The 20,609-nt window shown below is 44.9% G+C and overlaps 1 protein-coding gene across 3 annotated transcripts in view; it reads right to left on the bottom strand.

The window, feature by feature from the left end:
* Positions 1-577: 577 nt before the first annotated feature.
* Positions 578-20,609, bottom strand: part of Naus (cortactin binding protein N-terminal like nausicaa) — a 57,378-nt gene continuing 37,346 nt past the window's right edge. The window contains exons 8-9 of one of the 3 annotated variants that reach the window (XR_014700790.1): positions 11,187-15,914; positions 578-7,461 (exon numbers count right to left, since the gene is read on the bottom strand). Coding sequence is in view for 2 of the 3 variants with exons in the window: in XM_084579416.1 (XP_084435542.1) it covers positions 15,531-15,914 (384 nt within the window). In the remaining variant the exon portion in view is untranslated. Of the gene's footprint in view, positions 15,915-20,609 lie in introns of all 3 variants that reach the window. The other 2 variants (XM_084579417.1, XM_084579416.1) reach the window with 2 other exon arrangements.

Here is a 20,609-nt window from a genome sequence, read left to right on the forward strand (position 1 = left end):
CAAGTACATTATGTTCTCTCCATGATCACTGAAAATATTAGGAGGCTTTATCTTCAAGGTGACAAGGCTGAGCTTAGAATTTGTTTTTGTTTAAACCGACAGCCCCAATAAAAGAACTTGCGGTCATGACTGACTGGTGTGGAGATACAAGAAGAATGGTCAAAAAGTTCAAGAAACCTTTCTTGGCAACCAGGCACATTCATCAGTTCCTCTAAGTAAACATTACACCTGCATCTATTGGCTGTCAAATGTTACTATTTTGTTACAATCAGACGGGCACACTAGCAAAGCATTTCATAATGATGAGGTGGTGACAGTCAGCTATGCTGCTTCACATTCCTCACACAAAAACAGCAAAACCGAAGAAAGAAAGAAAGAAAGAAGGAAAGAAAGAAAGAAAGAAAGGAGACATAGCCATGTTGAGATCACACTTCAGGCAGTCACTGTCTGCAGCTCGGTGCCACTGCCCCTAAGTTCAATTCCAGGCCAGCACAGGAAAACTGAGCACAAATCTGGCTCACTAACTGCTGTAAACATGTAGGACACCTTGAAATCACGACAGCAAAAGAAATGAATGTTTCTTTTTTTTTTTTTGAAAATTACTTCCGTGACATCCAGGACCACAAACACAGCTAGCTGATTTCACCACTAACTCACTATTTGTTGTCAGCCTACCTCTGGCTCATTTATTGGGTAAAAAAGAAATCAAGACATCCAGTTGGTCTCTAAGGTTGGGGCACTGTCAAATGGCTCCTGTCGCAAGCCACACAGAGGACAGGGGACAAACGTTATGAGCCCAAGACTAGTCTGTACGCAACTATTCCTCTAACACCGCTTTGTAGAAAAGACACCAGCAAATTTTAGGAGCACAGGCACTACACCAGCACTGGTTCTGCTCTAGATCCAGTGACCAGCCCATCACTTAAGGTTTCATCGCTAAGCTGAAGAAATAGCAATGATCTCCTTTCATTAACACTCTCAGTAGCTTCATGTGATGCGAACAAAACAGATGCAACAGATGTACTCACACTGGCACCGTAATCATCATCATCAGCCAGACTATACCCCTTGCATGGTGCAGGCATCCTCCATATTCTTTCAATCAATCCAGTCCTGTATTATCTGCATCCACTTGACCCTTGCAAACTTCTTAATCACATCTGCCCACCTAACTTTCTGCCGGTCCCTGCTGCATTTTCCTTCCCTTGGAATCCAACTGGTTACCCTAAGAGACCCCTGGTTATCCTATTTCCACGCTACATGTCCTGCACATGCTCGCTTCTTCTTGATTTCTGCTAGAATAGCATTAAGTCTAGTTTATTTCCTAACCCACTCTGCACACTTCCCATCTCTTAATGTTACATCTACCACTTCCCATTCCATAGCTCTTTGCATTGTCTTCAACTGAAGCAGAACTCTTTTCGTTAGCCTCCATATGTCTGCAGCATCGGTGAGTACCGGTAAGATAACGCTGTTATATACTTTCCTCTTGGGGGGATACTGGTAAGCTGATAGTTATGGTCTGTGAGCACTTGCCAAATGCACTCCATCCCAATCTGATTCTCCTAGTTATTGCTCCGCTGATCCTCCCCCGCCGGGCTTGGAGCTCTCCACCTGGGAGGAATGGGAGGCCTTACTGCGCGTGACAGACCCACATTGGCAGAAGACCGCCATCACGTGGGCCGCAAATGTGCTGCAGAGACATGGACTGTCAAACATCTAGTGCAGTGAGGCCGTGCATGGCCAGGGCTTGCGGCCCACTCCAGTGGACAATTAAGTTTTTTTTCTCTCTCTCTCCTTTTCACGGCCCGCATCTGTGGCTACTACCTGTCCTAAATAGATGTATTCTCTTACCACTTCCAGCACCTTCCTTTCCGCTGTTCCTTTCCGGGGCCTGTTGAATATTACTTCACTCTTCTGCATATCAATTTTTAGGCCTACCATTTTGGTTTGCCTGTCTATATCATTCATCATTCTTTGCAATTTGTGCCCTGAGCTACTTAGCAAGGCCCTGTTTGGTGATAAAACCTAGACCTTTGATATCCTTGAAAGATACTCTGTTGGTCTAGACTGCTTTAACAGTGAGTTTTCTAGTCCCTGTAATGAATGTGAAGAGGCTTGAAAAGTATGCCAAGTGAGCACAATGCAAATAACAGCTGTAGAATTTCATGCTCCCAGGCCATGCCATATGGCACTGGTCAGCAAGAGACACCATAACCCCTTGCAGTGGATGGAAAGCTGCTCTGAATTGTTGCACTCAGACGGAATGCTCGAGGATGTGTGCACAGCGCAAAAGTATGACAGTCAAGGCCAATGCAAATGAGCGGCTAGGACAATAACTGGTGAACAACAACTAAGCAATTGCTCCATTTTCTTCCGCTGCAGTGCCGAGGTTAATGTCTTGTTAAGACTCAAGGTCATTATGCTGGAACACTGCTCATAAACTCATCTCAAACGACCCGCACAAGGTCACACGATGGGACAGAAGCTCACTAACTAGCAGTAAACATCCCAGCAATAATGTGACTCGCATGAATGGCCTTAACTCATTATTCAGAAGCCTGACAAGTTCTAGCTCAGCCACCACTCCATACACACGTAGCAGCATGCCCTGGCAAGAAATGAGAGTACTGATAATAAGATAGAATTTACACGCACATATTTTCAAACCACAGTGTTAGATGCCCGCATTACTCACAGCAATAAGGACAAGGCCCGCCTGTGCAGCGACGGACCACACAAGTTTTGAGAAAAGAAGCAACAGCTTCAATGGCATGAGGACTCGTCACTTTCAAGTGCAGCTGGCTACGGGTCTAAATTGGAAGACGTTCCAGTCACAGTTCTGGGAAAAAGATAGAGTGAAGATGCAGAGAATTCCCGTGCTGAATACTACACAAAAACATGCCCACAGAAGGTTTGGCACTACAGTTAAGTATGCAGGTCCCCACACAACAAAACGACTGACCTGAGTCTCCTTGTCCTCATCAAGCCAAGACAAAGTGGAATAAAATTTCTCCAAGTGTGCCCCAACTGCTGTAGCCTTGATGTGCATAGCTATCGAGCCAGAGGAAAGGTGTGAGCATGACAATGAAGTGCAGTGAATGTAAGTATACAGAGTGGCCGGTGAGAACACTCGATGAAACTCTGGAAAACATCCTCCCTCAAGGTGTCACAACAAAAAGGTGCCGACGGTACTCGCACGTTCAACATACACCTGGCAAATATACAGAGCCCACCATCGTTTCGTAGAGAGCTTGCGTGTCAAAAGCAGCCATAAAACACGGTAGAGATAAATGCCATGTGCAGGAACGCAAGCAGCTTCAGTGCCCGGTTAAATAATATAAACCTTTCCAATAGACGCACAGTTACAACCACATGGGAAACAAGGTGCTGTGCTCTGGGTACCTTATTCCAGGTAGCTTGGAAGAGATAGCATGTTCTAGGTACCTTGTTCAGACACGTTATTCCAAATAGCTTGGAAGAGATACTGTGCCATAAGTACCTTATTCATGTATCTCATTCCAGGTACCCTGAACAAAGTGCCGCGTCTGCATACCTTGTTCAGGCACCGTGTTCTATCTCTGTCAATTCTGTCTGACAGGCACCAATGACTAAGTGCACGTGCCAAAGCATCAAGCATAGGTGATGCCAGCTGAACGTAAACCTGTTGTCATCTCAAGTCAAGACTAGGAACAGCCAAACGTCACTGTGCAACATTGGAATCCTATACAGCAAATACAGAGACGGCGCTTTACAGATATGTTCTCTACAAGTGCTCAAGCATCAGTACAAAGTCAGACAGCATGAAGCATAACTTTTCCGTCTGCAAAGGTCACACATGCTTCCTGCAAGAACAAACTGACTGGTGCCTATACGGAGAAACTTGCAGCTCTAATGCATAAGTACACAGCTCGTAAGAACAGAAAGGCAACTTGAGTCTCACATGACATCTGTACGTGGCTATTAGTACTTATCTCAACCGTAACCTTCCATAAACTTTTGCTCGCAAACGGCATTTTCACTGGCAAATAAAACGTTAGCGTCTGTACATTAAAGCAAGCTAGCATTTCCACAGACAAGACAGGTGGCAGGATCCCCCGATGGCAATATTAAGTCTCTGTTTTATGCACAGGTGATTACAGTATTATATCATACAATGAAAGAGTGTTATATGTTGATCTGAAATTCCAGTAGTATTCCATGACACACACAGGCTTGACTTTTACGTATCTGAAGCGGACACGAGAGACGAAAAGGAGTCATGCACCTCTCTGGCTCTTGACGTGCCAAGTCTTTTTCCGGACACCGAAAATTTAACACACGTGTTGAAATGCCACTTTTCCAAACAACACAATCTAAAGAACCGGGGCTGAGGAGTCTCTCACACATTTACAGATGCACACAGCACGAAATTCACGCAATTTCCAGCAGGTACGAATACTAACACCCTTAAAACCTGGAGTTTGCGAAGCTGCTTGACTGACAGCCACAAGAGTGTACGACAGCTTTCAACAAGAACTCGCTAATAAGTACCAGTGCTTTGCACTTACGGCCCCGTTTGGATATTCGTGCTTGTGAGAAATCAGAACTGTAAGCGAAGAGGGCACCGTCAAATGAACCAACTTCGGAAATGTAGCACGGGACAAGGAGTGAGAGTGGCCATGTATACAAGCAACAGCTGCGCTAACCCAGCTCAGCAAAAGCAACGCTATACTTCACACTACTCTACATTCCACACTACGCTTGTAGTCTGCAACACTACACTGCACGTTTCCTAGTCACAGTCTTCTCGAGCCAAAAATAATGGTGCAGTAGAAGCTTGACGAGACGACCACAGGCGATACGAATTTCGGGGCGATACGAATCAGTAAAATTTGGTGGCCGAAGTGAGCTGTGTACAACATGCGCAGTTTTGGGCATTCAGACCGCATGGAACATGGATAAGAAGGCGGGAGCTGCTACCACATCCACAACCACTAAGGGCCGCGTGTATATCAGCAATGCCACAACCACCAGTTGCATGGTACACGCTGTAAGCATGTGGCCCGCGCCTCACTGACGGTGTGGCCGTCAAGCACTGCAAGCGCTCCTAGCTGGCACGAGGCCATAAATAAATCTCATCAGCCATAATCGGATCTGCAAGAATGCGTTTCGCATAGTTCAGCACGTAGATTTTGTCCAGTTTTTGATGATGCAAATATATTTTGCAATCCTGTGACATTCACATAGGGTGGAATTCGACTGCGGTAAAAGGTATAGAAAATAAACTGTAGATGCCTTCCACTTTGATAAACTCGAGGAATAATCAAGACACTGCTGCTGTTCCTGCTCCGGAAGCCACTTATAACAGTACAACGCAGGGCATAAAGTTCGAGTGAAACCTTCAGCTGCTGTAGACTAGCGTGAATATCACGTGCGTCCTTCAGATCGGATCTGCACCAGAAACTGACAGTGGCACTTGACTTTTTTTAGTTCCTACCATGAGTAAGTTAGGCAAGACTCCATTGTCAGGATATGTTGCCACTGAGGACTTCACAAGTACTTCCGAAGCATCAGACTAGGTGCACCAGTAGCCTAACTGTCCCCCTTTCACCTGGTCCACTGAAAACCAAGCTGTCACTGTGATCTGTGCACCTTAATTCCATTTCATAAAATACAGGCAGAAAAAGAAAAATGGAAACTGCAGGACTCTGTGCACTCGTCAAGCCAGGTCTGCAAAACTCAACCATAGTGTGCGCTTTGCTCTTCATTCTCATTTCACTGCATTTTACTTCAAAACTGAATTTCGAAAGGTGTTTAAATCTACTATTCGAGCGGAAAACTTAAGACAGATTATTAGAGGCGCCATTCCAGCAATAGCCTTTTGTTTTTCCTCATATAAATGGATTCTTATACGCTAAAGCAGCATCCTGACCAAATAAATGAGATTCTGATGTAAACCTAACATTATGTAGGAAGCCATTTTGCCTCTCACTCTGCCCGTTAAAATGTGGACATAGCAGTTAGATTAAACAGATACACAGTCGTGTCTGCACGATCAATAAAATTCAATACAGCTGGGACATTTGTTTTTCTGCTGAAGTTTTGTATGGTTGCGAAAAACACCTTTGCTGCTAGAAAACCACTAGGTAAAGCTGGAATACTTTTCCCTACCATTTCAATTCAAACATGTGACAGTGGTTACTGCAAGCCAATGTGTGAAAACAGGCAATGGTGGTGACACCCACCCTCTTTTCCTTTTCTGATAATATTAGCCCCTTCCCCAGTGAAGTAGCCCCTCTGACTTTAGGTTTAGTGTGATTTATGGGGTTTAAAGTCCTCAAGTGACTCAAGCTATGAGCAACGCCGTAGTGAAGGGCTCCGGAAATTTCGACCACCTGGGGTTCTTTAATGTGCACTGACATCGCACAGCACACACACCTTGCTTTTTGCCTCCATTCAAAAGCGGCCCTCTTTAACATTATAATAATTCGTCACTCTGGGCGAAATTTGAGTTTGTCCCGAGTGCTCATTAAAATCCACTGATCACACTTACCAGCCTAACTTTGCGTCACCACAGCAGCTTAAATGACAACCTAAATAGTTAAGTGCTGATACCTTACCAGTTACTGAGACCTGTCCAGGAGCATTACAAGCCCCATCTGAGGTCCAGCATTAGTTAACTGTTCATGCATTGCTTGTACAGCAGATGACTTCGCCACAAGCTAGCTGTGCTGGTTATTTGAGGGTTTAATGCAAATCTCAGCAAGCTGGGCACACGGAGTGTTCAACACTAGCTAAGAGGTGTCCCCAAAACACTGGCATACATTTCAACTTTAACGAACTTGACTATAGTGGAAAATTTGTTCAACCCAAAGAAGCCCACCATTCCTAACATTGTTTTTGTGGAACACATGTAAACGTCAAATAAAATGACTTCACAAATATAACCACAGGCAAATATGACTGATAGGCAAGTAAGGCGGCTTCTGATATAGAAGTGCTACTCGTCCATTTTTCTGAATGGCGGTACAAGCACGAAGATTACCTCTCAATAAAACCCATGACAAAACTCGCAGGAAAGAATGCGCACAAGCGAAAAGCTGCTATCTAGCCCAGTATGCATGCAGAAATTTTCCACTCTGCACATTCTTTCTCCACAAGAATGAAACAAGAACCTCGCAGGTTGTCCTTCTCTGCAGGCATATCTGTGACACTTTCTTGCCTTGAGGTGTTGTTGGTAGCAAGGCCGGCTGAGGCAAGCGAAGAAGAAACGGGGGCACAGGAACAGCAGCAGCAGCAGTAGCATGGGGCAAAGGGAAAGCATCACCCGCCCTGACCAGCAAGCAAACCGAAGCACGCTCTAGGGCATTTGCTCCGCACTTTTTTTTTCCACACCAAGCTGCCGGAGACAGGTGGAAGAGAGGGGGTTCGTAGCGAAAGACAAGCAGTCTCAGCATGTTATCACCTCTGCACGCCACCCTGCAAGGACGTAAAATGGGAGTGGAAAGAAGAGTGAAGAGAGAGAGAAAGGAGGAAAAGGGCTTAAGAAAATGCTGCCGCAGGGGTAATGCATATATACACAGGAATTGATATAATGCGTAAAAAAAAAGCACTACACACAAAAACTGGCTGCCTTTCTGGGGGTCCCAACATTATCTTTCTCGGTGACTTTTGTATGCACAGGTGCCTGCTTAAGATATGATCACGGTGCTAAATGTGACGAGCGCCAGAACACGCAAAGCAGTTTAAAAGCTCTACAACTACGGTTAATTGTGATAAAGTTTGGCTTTAACTGCCAAGGTCATGCTAACACGCTGCCTCTCAAAGCTTCCCAGGTACATGGCATTTTCCGTGCTGCAACAGCTCATGTCAGGACTCCTTTAAAATTACAGCTGACGGGGCAGTAAACATATACATTATGAAGCTACAAAAGCACATCTGACTAACCAGAAGCAGTAGGAATAGAAAGCACTGCCAAGTCACTCATGTTGAAATGAAACCCAGCTCTCTCGAAGACCCACTAAGTGCAGATCATTAGAGTGGATTTATGATAACAAAGATGAATAGTAGGTGAGCACAATGAGCACGAAAAAAAAAGATCAAATGCACAGGACACTAATGAATTGACTAATTAAAACATTAAACATGCACAGAACACTAAAAATGTACAGCATCTGTCAGCAAAGGTTGTAATAACTTAAAATCCAACTTGTTATTCATGCAATAAAGTGGTTGGCAGTCCTGCTGCATACATATAAAACTGCTTCTGCAAGATATTATTGAGGATGATAAAGCCTACTTAAGAATGATTTTGGGCTCCCCCGTTTGCTTCAGCATGCATCAAGTAGCAGCCCACCTAGAGTTAAAAATTTCCTCACAAGTAAGCATCAACGCCACATTCCACAGAAACCTGACCTGCTCGCTGTCCAAGTCAAATGGCCATCTTCGGCATGGCACAAGTTGCTAACATGTGACGCTTGTTACCTCACAACTTTCCTGCCAAATTGACTGTAACAACATGAATAATGTGTGAAATTCCTTTTCACTGGCATGCATTATAAAAACAGTGCAAACCCTTAGCTAATATATTTTCAAACTCATTAAAACTGTGAAAAGAATGCATAATAACGCACAAATGGATTCCAAATTTCCCTTTTCAAAACGTGAACACGAGAAGTGAAAACTGAGCAAATTACTGAAATCGATGTCAGGGGAAGGAATGTCAAGCCTCGATGAAACAGGAGCCAGAGAGAAAAAGTAGCAAGAAAGGCAAAAAGTTGAGGGTGAACACAACACCAAATGCACTAGGTAACCCAGAAACAAAATAAAATAAAAAGGAGAACAGAAAGAAGGTGTCCCACACATTTGAAACGTTACCCCAACTAACTTTCCAGATATATGTATGTACAGAGAAAAAAACAACCTACTACACTAGACTACTACCTCGCACGCAACAGCTAAGCCCACTGGGCTATCAGAAACTAGCCACTATGGTAAGTGCTGCACTTTCATGCAAAAGCATAAAAGGGTACACGGAGAGATGTGCCAGCTGCATGTAAAGTCAGTGAACTCAAGCAGCAACGAAGGCTAGCAAGCGACCACCAGTGGAGCTGCCAAATGCATCCTGAGCATGCTACCTCGAGAAATGAAAGATAACTAACATGTGCAGAAGAAAACTGCCACCAGGATGTGTATCCCTGGGCCCCTAGCCTAGCTTTGATCCTTGCTAGCATGGATTTCTGGAAGCCTTCACCAACTGGAACTGGCCGCAGCAACCATGAAGTGTCGTTGGACTATCCATCTATGCAGAAACTTTTTGCGACTGGCTCCTGCTGTATGGCCTCAGCAGTGTGTAGGCAACTTGCGATCTCCGACATGCACCACTTCCAGAACATTCACTCTCTTTTTTTTTTTGAACGCTTTGAAAGAAAAAAATGTGATGAAGGCAGACTGTGCAGTCTGCCTTGGTCAGTGCGCTTATATTCGATTATAATGCGGGGGTTGACATTTCACTTCATTTTTGGTAAGGAAAAAAATGTTCCCTGCATTACACTCAAGTAAATATGGTATTAAAGCGAAAGCTTTATTAACTTAGTAACTAACAGCCAAATAGAGGGCGTACAACACTGGGAGTCAATGTCACACAACGGAGCACCACACGTGGAAAGGAGAAAAGTGGAGTTAGGAAAGAATAAAAGCCTCACGGGATGAGTGCTCTCGATAAAAGATCCGAGCGCAGGTTGCAATAACAATGGAGGTGTCGGTGAAGCGGTGCAGTATGTAACACTACACTATCAAATGCGCCGCCAATGGAATGGAAGTTGCAAGCAGTTGCTCATGAGGTGTAGGCAGTGTCCAATCCGACCTGGATATAATAGATGGCACAGATGTAGTGAGTGTTACGCTTATGAGTTACGTGCTGGCGTCATCGAATCCTCTGACTTGAAATGTCGCCCCCAGAATTTGTTCGCTGGCAAGAGGAAGCTCACGTGTGACCACTAGGTTGCTACTTTGGACAAGGTCACAAAGCGCAAACAAGAACTAGCTTGCCTTGGCAGTACAGACACTGCTGCAAGCAGAAGAAGAGGGCATCATTGCCTGCTATAAGGCCCGACACGTCAGCAAAGATGGATTTTGTGCGTATGGTTATCTCATCGCATGCATAAAATGTCTATAAACATGCTTGTGCCAGTGTTATCGTGCTTGTTGCTTGCATCCTCCAAACCGACCGACTACTGGGAATGCGATTGAATCGAAGACCGCAAGCAGAATATAATGACATGCATGCGTTCGCACAGAGATGCCAAGACAGGCTTGTGAGACGCCAAAATGGGTCTGCCACTCCAGACCAGCTTTCGCTGATACAAATACATAGCTTTGCAACCAAACACGCTTTCAATTCATAAAATCCCTGGCACTGTAGCAAGGCCCAAAGCTTTTCACAGCCGGAGGAAATGGGGTGTGATTACATCACTGGGCAATCCGTAGCAGTCGGGCATCCCACCCCTTCTTTCAATACTCATGCAAAATAATGCTCAGTATGCACCTGCAAACGCTTGACTTCTAACGAAACCTGCTTCGTTTGAAATTATTCCTCTGTCGAGTGGGACGAACGTTGCTACGAGTGCTTCCGGTGATGCCGATGAAACACTGCTGGTTGATTACAACTGATACCAAAAAGACCCTGTGCACTGTTTTGCTTACCCTGCATTTTAAGACCATGCTGTTAGACGTGCTCTTGCCCATGCACGGTGAGAATGCGAGGTTCACACACACTGGGTAACAATAATAAGGCAGCTATATATATTTTTGTTCATCATGCTGTAATGAAGAAAAAATGAAAAGCTGAAGGCAAACAAATGTGACTAGTCACAATAGTTTAGTTGTGCGCAACACACTCAATGCAGCAAGAAAATTTGTGGCACGCCAGTCTCCAGAAGAGAGCACACAGATGCTCATGCCTAATTAGTTGCAACTGGCTGTTCGTGACAGCGCCCTTTCCAACTGCCACTTATAGTGTGACAGTTCTCAGAACTCATAATTTTTGATATCATTTAATGAACAAATAAGTGGCCATCTGAATGGATTGCAAATCATTCTTCAGCAACGAACTGTCATTAATTAAAAAGTGTGGCCTGTGGGGGGTGCATTTCACAAGTGGTATGTTAAAGAGCTCAGCTCGCAGCGACCCGAGGCATCATCACCTGGGAGATGTGCATGGTCTCCAGTGGCTGGTGATCGGTGCACAGGATGAGGTGAGGAGGAGGAGGACTCTGAAGGTCACGTGCACAACGCAGAGACACCCGAAGAAAGCTCAGGCGAGGCAGTTTCGAGGAATGCTCGGTGTGACGAAGCTTGGCACCCGTCATTCACACACATGCAGGGGAACACAGGTTGCCATGCATTCACGTCTCGAAGAGGCACAATGATTCCAAGGATGCAAGTGCGAGTTCCAGTACAATGCAACCGTACTGTGCACAAGGTTCTGGCACCAAACACACCGTATGTTAGCACAGTCGCTTAACGCCGTACATACATGCATGCTCATCAACACAGGCAGTCAATAAACATACTGAAATGCAAATAAACAGGCCTAGAATGCACTAATGCTGAAGAGGAATGAAAGAAAGGAAATGCAGGGTACTAGAGGCAGACAAAAAGGTGGATGAAAAATGTTTATAATGAACAGCTTAGACGAAGTTACATCAAATAGTAAAAAAAAAAAGGCGAAAGCCTCCATTAAGAATGCGTTCCCTAGCCTTCAAATTTACCAAGAGCCATTAATAGCTCAGTGTAAAATTTTTCTTGGTGTACTTAACTCTGCAGCCTTACAAGCACTTTATCATAGGGACGAGAATTATGAGATGTATAAACTAAAACCAAGCGTTGTCTTTTCCAAGAAAAACGAAAAAGTTCAACACTCAGTAACTATGCTTAGGAAAAGCATGAACACCAAAAACTTCTCAAAAGATCAATAATTAATGCAATTTACAGTTTAATTTAGTGTCACCTGCCCATGCACTATTTACTGCCCATGGACAAACCCCGGAACTCGGCAGAAAACTGCATATGCTACTAAAGAGCAGCCAACCCTGTTGCAATAAGCCCTGTAAAACAGGTAGTACAAAAAATGACCTACCCTGTGAAGTACAAAAGGAGAGAAGCAGAAAGAAAGAAAGAAATAGAGAGCTACGTCTAGCAAGGAATGAGGTAGAAAACTAAACTGACAGCAATGAAGGCATCATGCGTTTGGCTCTGACTTCATCGGCTCGAAGCAATTTTCTTATGCTGTTGGATGAAGAGCCATTAAGGTTTGACTGTCCATCAAGCAAACTTTTCAGAATCAATGCCTGTTTGAACAAGGAGTCTGTGGACAGAAACAGCAGGCCAAGGTGTTTCCTGAAGAGTGCATGACAACCAGTGATGTGAAGTCAATAAGTACAGGTCAGAGTTGAGAACTGGTGGCAAACAAGTATGTGCTCTCTTCAGTGCAGCCTGGTATCATCAACTGAAAAGTCACTGTGCAGATGCACTACCAGTCAATTTGAAGCAACATTACTTCGCTCCACAGGTGCCAATGCATGCTTGACTGGTTGGCACAGCTGAAGGTTGCGCAGTTTACTGAAGTTGAAGGAAGGTGCTCTTCAGCAAAACATAGTACAGTAAAAGCTCATTATTTTAAACTGCCTGGGACTGAAAAAAGTGTGAGTTATCGAATGGCTAACAAGAACAACTTGCATTACGATAAATTTATCTGACGAAAATAAGGCAATGGTCGCCTGCATTTCACACGAGAGCAACATGGCAATGATTATTTTTTTGAGCATTAGCGTCAATGCTTCATTGCGTGCACGTTGTGGAGTGTGTCAAAGCATCCTTCATGGTGCAACGCAGTAGGAACAGTGCCCCTTGACAAGCAGCCTAAGTCGTGCGCAAGACTTCGCCGCATAACGCATTGAACGGCACTTGACAAGCGCATATTTTTGGAGCAGTGGAAGAACCACCAGAACCATGCCAATTGAACAGTGGAAAACGTCTAGTACTAAAAATGGTACTTCAAAACACTGGGCAACTGTGATTGGTTAGCTGGTTGATGCGCGGCCAATAGGCGCCATCGCTGCAGGCTAGCGTGAACGGCGCGAAGCTTCTAAATGCAAAACCAAAACTAAGTAGCCAGCCTATTATTAGACACAAAGCCGTCAGTGTTTCGTCATGCCTGAACCCATAGCGCCCGTTCGACACCATAGCTTTATATGTATCAGCTGGGACCATGCCGAAGGTAAGCCGTAACTGTATTTACAAATTAACGGGTGTCACATTAACCTCAAAATAACGGCTTGAGGGGCTAGTTGGTGCTGCATGATACCCAGAAATGTGGCGTGTGTTGTGTCTCTTCGCTTGTGTTTGTGTTTGTTGCGCCACATTTCTGGGTATCGTGTCACATTAACCCTTTCGCTGTCACGAACATACCAGTACGTTTTCGCGCTTTCCCTCCACAGAGCCACCGACGTACCGGTACGTACTCTATCGTGCATTCAAAACTTCACGCCTGAGCGCGAAGTTGGCGCACATGGACAGGCTGCACCATTTGTAACATCTTTCTACAAGTTCATATTTTCGCCCCGTGTTGTGTTGGTACGAATATACTGAACAGTATGGAGCGAACGCGCCCACCCCCGCCACCTTCTTTGCTGGGGGGCGCGGTCGCTCCGCGTGCGCTACTCTATCGCGCTAATTGATCATGTGGTGCACGCGTTTCATGGTGCGTGCGTGCAGTTAGGGGTTCAAGGGTCGTTCTGCCACCTGCTGCAGGTTGGCAGGCTTTTTATTTTTATTCTGTTGGCGTGTCTGCAATGACGCGTCACATTTAAGGGCTTGCGGTGTTGCCTCTCCAATAGGTCGATGACTCGATCGCTGCTTTCGCTCTCTCTTGCCATGCCCTTGCTTGCAGCTAGCAGCAGCAAAGGAGGTTGTTTTAGCCTCTTTCCACCTGCCTCCGTCATCTTGATTTCCCAATGTGCTCTTTCTTTCCATTGTGTGGGCCACTGGATGTACGCCCTCCATGAGCGTGGTTACTTTCGGATGGCTGTCCGCGCGAGACCTTTGATTACAGACTGGATGGCTCTTTTCATTATAAATACGAGCTGAGCTCCAAATCGGACTCCCAAGAAGTGTCGAGCAGTTTTTTCTTATCTTCATTTATCTAATTTATAATCAGGCTAATGTGATGATGTTAATAATACCTGCAGAACACTAAAATGTGTATATTCCGATGACTATGTTATTTGCATAGCAATCATAATCGAAAATAAATCACTGTGCTTGTTCCGTGATATACTCATTCCCTGAAACAAAGCCGACACTAGGGGTGCGTCACGGCCAGAAACGCCAGACAGCGAAAGGGTTAACGAGCACTCGCTTGCAAGTCTCGGAGGTGATGCGGAACCGAGAGCTGGCAGCCGTCACCATGGCCACCATCCCTTTAATCTCTGGCACAGCCAGACAGTGCTGGCCATGCTTTGGATTTAGTATTTGGCTTTATCTTCTCTCTCTGTTTTGGAGGTGTTTCTTTGGTCATGTGCCAGGCATGGCGGAACTTACTCGTGTTCCAATTAGCGGGCTTTTTTTTTTTTTTTGCACTGACTTCTATGGAGCTTGGCCGGACCAAGTACTGCTACGCGAATGATTAAAAAATTCAAATTATCGAGGTTCAAATTAACAAGCTTCCACAGGGTGTAACAGACAAATGCATATTCGCACACACGTACACATGCACACACACACACTGAGAGTGTGAAAATGTCACCCCAAATCAAAGTGTGGAACTAGCATCAGCATTAAAAAGATCAGTACATGACTTACTCCTTTCAAGTATCTGTATGGCACAATAAATTGACATAATAGTGATTTCTAAACAAGCATGTTTTAATTGATGTCTTTAACAACCTAGAGCTTAATGAAGGAGCAGTTTCACTGTGACATGAAGTATGGCTCTTTTGACTGTATTCCATCTTAACAAAATATGTGTTTTAATTTGCGGAGATTACTACTTAAGACAAAGATCACTTAAAAACAAAGAAAAAGTTCTCATGATGCAACTTTTAAAGATGACAGCCATAAGCGGTATATAGCTCCACCTCTTGTCCACTGCTCAAAGGAACCATAAACTAGGATACGCTGCACGCATTTACTTGCTCACAGGTGCTGTAAGCACCAACCTCATCGAGTCTCTACAACACTATTCTACACTGCAACAAAACAACAGGCTTTGCATTTACCACTAAAGCCAAACCCTCCAGTGACAAAGGTCAACACGTAGGCCTAACAACATATAAGACACCCATGAGCCAAAGACCACATCTTAGTAACTTGTAAGTCATGTGGTCAACAGTCGGCTACCTCAATGCAGTTTTTCATGAAAGTGATTGGAAGAAGAGGTGAGTGGCTTTCTTTAGCTGCCAGGGCTGACGGTTAGAAGAAAACTACAGAAAAGAAAGCAAACGAAAATTGACGAAGTGAGCAAAGGACCAAGCCCCTCAAAAACGCCTCTAAGAGCCGCCTCGCAGAGGACTGTTGGGCTTGTCCATTGCCATGGAGACCAGTAGGCTTTGAAAATCAGCCAGTTCGGGTCCAAACAGGTCGAGGCTTGGCACGGGGGCCCCCCTTTGGGAAGACATCACTGTGCAGTGTGGAGAGGTGTAGCGGGCGGGACTTGCGCCGAAGCCGCCACCCACCTGTGCATCTGGCACCGTGCGGGGTGGCACGGGTGGTTTCGGTCCCAGGTCCTTGCGCTGAAGTATGGGCTTGTTAGGCGGCACGGGGGGTGGTGTGGGCCGGAGAACGGTCCCGGTCGCAGATGCAATGCCGCCGGCCATGACTGGTACTCCGGGCTTTTTGACCAATGTCCGGTCGGGAGCCGGCTTTGGGGGAACCTGGCAGCAGGCAACAATTGGAATGTGAAACACTTTCCCAAGGTGCAAGATGATAAGTGAAATGAACACTACCAAGTCCGCGAACGAAGGCGCAAGATTGGAATGCTTTGCATCAGCCTCACACCTGGCTACCTGAGCTGAAAGAGCCCACAAAAATAGACCCAGAATGTACCATAGCATACATAGTAAAGCTGATGGTGCTGTAGCTGCCCCCTACTATATTTGACATAATTAATACAGTCAAAACCCCTTATAACAACACTGAAAAGGCAAGAAAATATCACTGGTATAACTAATGATTGTTATAACTGGGTCAAACCAAAAAAAAAAAGAGAAGTAAATGACAAACTTCAAAACATTTAACGACAACAGAGTAGCTTACAATACTGATTTCTTTGAAGAAAAAATTCAGATCAGTAAGATTCAACTGGTTCACAGCATATTTTGTTCACATCTTTATGTAGGGTGCTTTGACTACTGCAAATACCCAAGTGGGCCCCTCGGTGGTGCAATCGTTAAGATGCCCGGCTACTGCGCTTGGGCTCGATCACGACAGCTGGCGGTTGCGTTTCGGTGAAGCCGAATCGGAGAGGTATCAGTGTACTGTGTGATGTCAGTGCATGTTAAACATTCCCCAGGTAGTCATAAATACTATGCTGCCCTCGACTATGGCTTCTCTTTCTCTTTTTCCATTTTCACTCCTACCTTCCTCCTTTCCCTTAAGAATGAGTTCAGGTGCCCACAGAGCAAGTGTGACAGATACCGTGCCCTTCCTTTCCTGCGAACAAATTATTATTATTATTATTGTACCCAAATGGCAGACCTTCAGTAAAAATGACGTTCCAAAGGGACGCCATTGTCTGTAAGGAATCTTTTGCGTAGGTTCCTGTTCCTCCTCATTATCAGCATAGGTGAGACAATCACTTTGTTGGTGCATTTTGCATTTTTTGCAACTGCATCATAAATCATAGGAGGCTTATTCAAGTCTCGACAAACCACCATAATCATGCGTTGATAGGAGCTTCACGAAACTTCACGTCATTAGTATTCCAAACGATGCCCGCTTTCCAGAAGCAATTACAGTCGAGCCCGGATATATCGAACCCGGATAATTCAAATTTTGGTTATATCGAACTCCCAGAATATCCCCTTAAAAATTCCATGTAAAAGTATAGGAAAGCTGCATCGTATATTGAACTCAATTTCACCGGTCGTTCGATATATCGAACTCCACACCATGCATTGGACAGTGCACTTTCCCCAAAGAGCATCGCAATACCCTCGGCCGTTTGCCGCGGGATGTTTTCAAGCCACGCACGGAAGGAATGAGAGGGCACAGTTCGGCGATGGCTGGTCTAGGACAGCGCAGCGCCCTTTCCCCAAGGGCGCGCGAATTTACGGTGATCATTTGCCGCCATGGAGGTTAAAAAAAAAAGCTTTTTTTTTTTCCTCCGTTTGTCGCGAGCCAGCACGTGACGTTTGCAAGCCATGTGCGCGAAGGAACGAGAAGGAACCAATGCAGCCCTGTTGTTCGGGAGAGGGGAAAAACACGATAGAGCAAAGTGCAAGGATGTGCCCATTCTTCTGCCCAGCTTTATTTTTTCCCTTCCTCTCTCTTTCCCGGTCTTCGTTTGCAACAGCACGCATTATGCATGCGCGGACAAGCCAGCTTAGCCCGTGGCAGACGCTTCTCTAGTGTGTGTTGTGAACGCTGTGCGCACAGCGGCTGACGTGCGATGCGAGTGTGTTCTGCTACGGCAGCTGCTGACGCCAAGAAGCAACAATATTTTTTTTTTTTTTTTGCGAGTCGTTCATCCTTGTCGCTGTGCTGACTATGCGATGTTGCGTATGCTATGGCGGCTGTGGACGTTAAGCAGCAGCAGACTATCTTTTTTTTTTTTTTTTTTTTTTTTTTTTGCGAGAGTCGGTTATTCTTGCATCTATGAATCAACGAAAGCACACGGTCAGTTGCGATCATGACACCGGCTTTTAGCATTGTTCGCTTAAAGCGGAATTTGCAGCTATCACGCTTTCCAATGATTTTTTGCCAGCGGACTACATCTGCCACAAGCGCGGCGCGATAAATCAAACCAGGCTTGCGCAATCAAGCCATCACGGGCACTCTGCCAATTTCGCTCCCTGCCACCGCAGGAACTAACATCAAAAGTAAAGTCAAAAGACAAACACGCTGTGACGTTATCGCTGCGCAGCATCTTGGCGCGCTGCCAATAAATGAGCTGTGGATGCGATGGTCGAATTAAAGAGCCGCGCAACCGAACGGCTTTTTTTTTTTTCAAATTCTCAGGGGCAAAAATAGGGATTTGGTTCCTTATGCGAGTGGGTTGATTACGAGACAAATACGGTATCATTTTCCACAATTGCAAGTGGTGTCTCAAGTCGATTTCTGTATACCGAGTTATCGATATATCGAACTATTCTGCGATCCCCTTCGAGTTCGATATATCCGGATTCAACTGTATATATGGGAAATCTGATGAGCTTGCAAGCTGAGAGAAGAGTGATGTCTGAGAAAAAAAAAAAAAAAAAGAACACCGTGCCAGTAAGGCGCATGCACCTTCGTGACTGACGGAGTACAATGTGTTGGCACTCTCCGTGCTTCCTATGAGAGGCACACTGTCCAAAATAATAATAATAATGAACTGCTCCCCCAAAGGAGATAACGAAAAATCTCAGCCTTTTCTCTTCTCCTGTGCTCCCGCGAATGTAAGCATTCCTGGTGCACAAGATGTGTGCATGAGTAGTCATGTGTGGTTTTCACTTTCACAGCATCAGGTCAATGCGTCAGTCAGCACTGGCAGATTGCCATACGCACGCTTCTGCATTGTGAGCATTGTTTGGCTGGTGTGGTTGCAACAATTTCATGTTTTTGTCCCTTAATGTAGGTTCTAAGTGACCAGGTTTAATTAAAACCAATAATGAGTTTGTGACAGCATTCTTATAAGTGGTTTATTTCACTACAGAAAACATGAAAAAAGCTGATGGTGCTACGCAGTCCGTTGTTATATCTGATATATCATTCTAACCGGCATTATTTGCTGTTATAACCAATATTATTATAAGCACTTTGACATGAAAGCAACTGGACAAAATGGAACAAGGCACCATTCAAGGCTTGATTTTACTTCCCTAACCTAGGTAAACATGTGTGCATAGTGCTCACTTATTGCTTTCGCTTGCTCTTTATCTCATTTATTTGGTTTTTGCCCAACGCAGTTCTTATAAAAAGAAAACTCCCATTTATGGTTTTGTCTCATGGCCTATCACTTAACACACTGTTAATTTTTCTTTCCAGAGAGATCATTCCACATTGAGATCATTGCTTTAGACACAACCCGTTGAGTGTAATTAAATGTACATCAACTGCTGTTGCTAACAAATATGCCAAGACAGAAGGCACAATTGCATGTGGCTTTTGGCAACACAAATATACCTTGTGGACCACCAAAGATAAAAAGGGGAAGTGTGTGGGGGGGGGGGGGGGGGGAGTGGGATGAAGGGGTGTCACAGGTTATCCCTCAGCAGGAAATTTTGGTTGCTAAAAACAACAAAAGAAAAGTGGCTACTGATTAAATAGACAAAAAGAGGATGCCAATTTCTCACCAACAGAAATAAAAACATCACGCCTGAATATAAGTTGAGATTTTTTCTTGAAGCAAAAAAAAGTCGCCATTCGTCTCATACAGCGGTCTTTAGCAAAATGTGAGGCTCAGTCTGGCAACATGTGGCATATTTGCTCGTGAACAGACAGCCAAAGCCATCGTTTACAGATCCTCTTTAGTTGTGAAACTGCGCCTCCAAAAGCGGCCGCGCTTTGTGCCTAAGCACTGAGATGGCGCTGCGGTCGAAGTTTGCTCCACACCGACTACGCGCCGATACGGCAGCACGGCCGATGCTGCGGCAGCATGCGTGCAATAATTTAGTGATTTTTTTTTTCATAGAAATATCTTGGTTTTTCTGTATTAGTGTCTGCGAATGATCAGCTGTACTGTACATGTTACCCTGCAGTTCAATGTGGGCGCCGGCATTGGCCATGAATTATTAATCGATTTACAAGTACCACGCGCTGCTGGACGTTTATCGAGCGAAAAATTTTGAAAGTAATCATTCAGAGGGTAGGTGGTGACTATCAGCTATCTTTTTCAGAATGTGTCAGGACTGAAGAAACATATTATAATGCGTTTTGAGCCATAATATTTCAGCATGCACCGGCGTAACTGGGAGAAGAGACACTTCTCTCTGCCGCCAAATGGCCGTTTGTCATACAACTGGGAGACAACGATACCCCGGAGAGCCAAATTGTTGCGAACAACATGAAGCGTGTGCAACACACATTTCTGGGAAGAGGTTATATTGCTAAATTCTACAAACATGCAGTCACCGAAGAAGTGGTCGAAATTTAGCTACCGGCACGGTCCCTCTGGCGTCATACATTTCCTAGCATATTGCCGCGAAATCCTCAAAACTGTATTTGTTGTATTTTTAACAGCCGCCGGCATACAGGCTTATCCCTCTGATTCTGGACCGCGTATCAGTTCCGTAATCTTTGTTTGTTAATGCTCGATGTCGCGAGTCATACCTTTATCAGTTTTGTTGTAGCGCAAGATGCACCGAGATCTGTCTCGAAGGTTCCGGCCACTCGGGTGTCTTTCCACAATGTTCCAGCCCGTGCTGGTG

The sequence above is a fragment of the Amblyomma maculatum genome, chromosome 9 (genome assembly GCF_055883805.1).
Source record: "Amblyomma maculatum isolate TAMU_Amacu chromosome 9, ASM5588380v1, whole genome shotgun sequence".
Lineage (NCBI taxonomy): Eukaryota > Metazoa > Arthropoda > Arachnida > Ixodida > Ixodidae > Amblyomma > Amblyomma maculatum.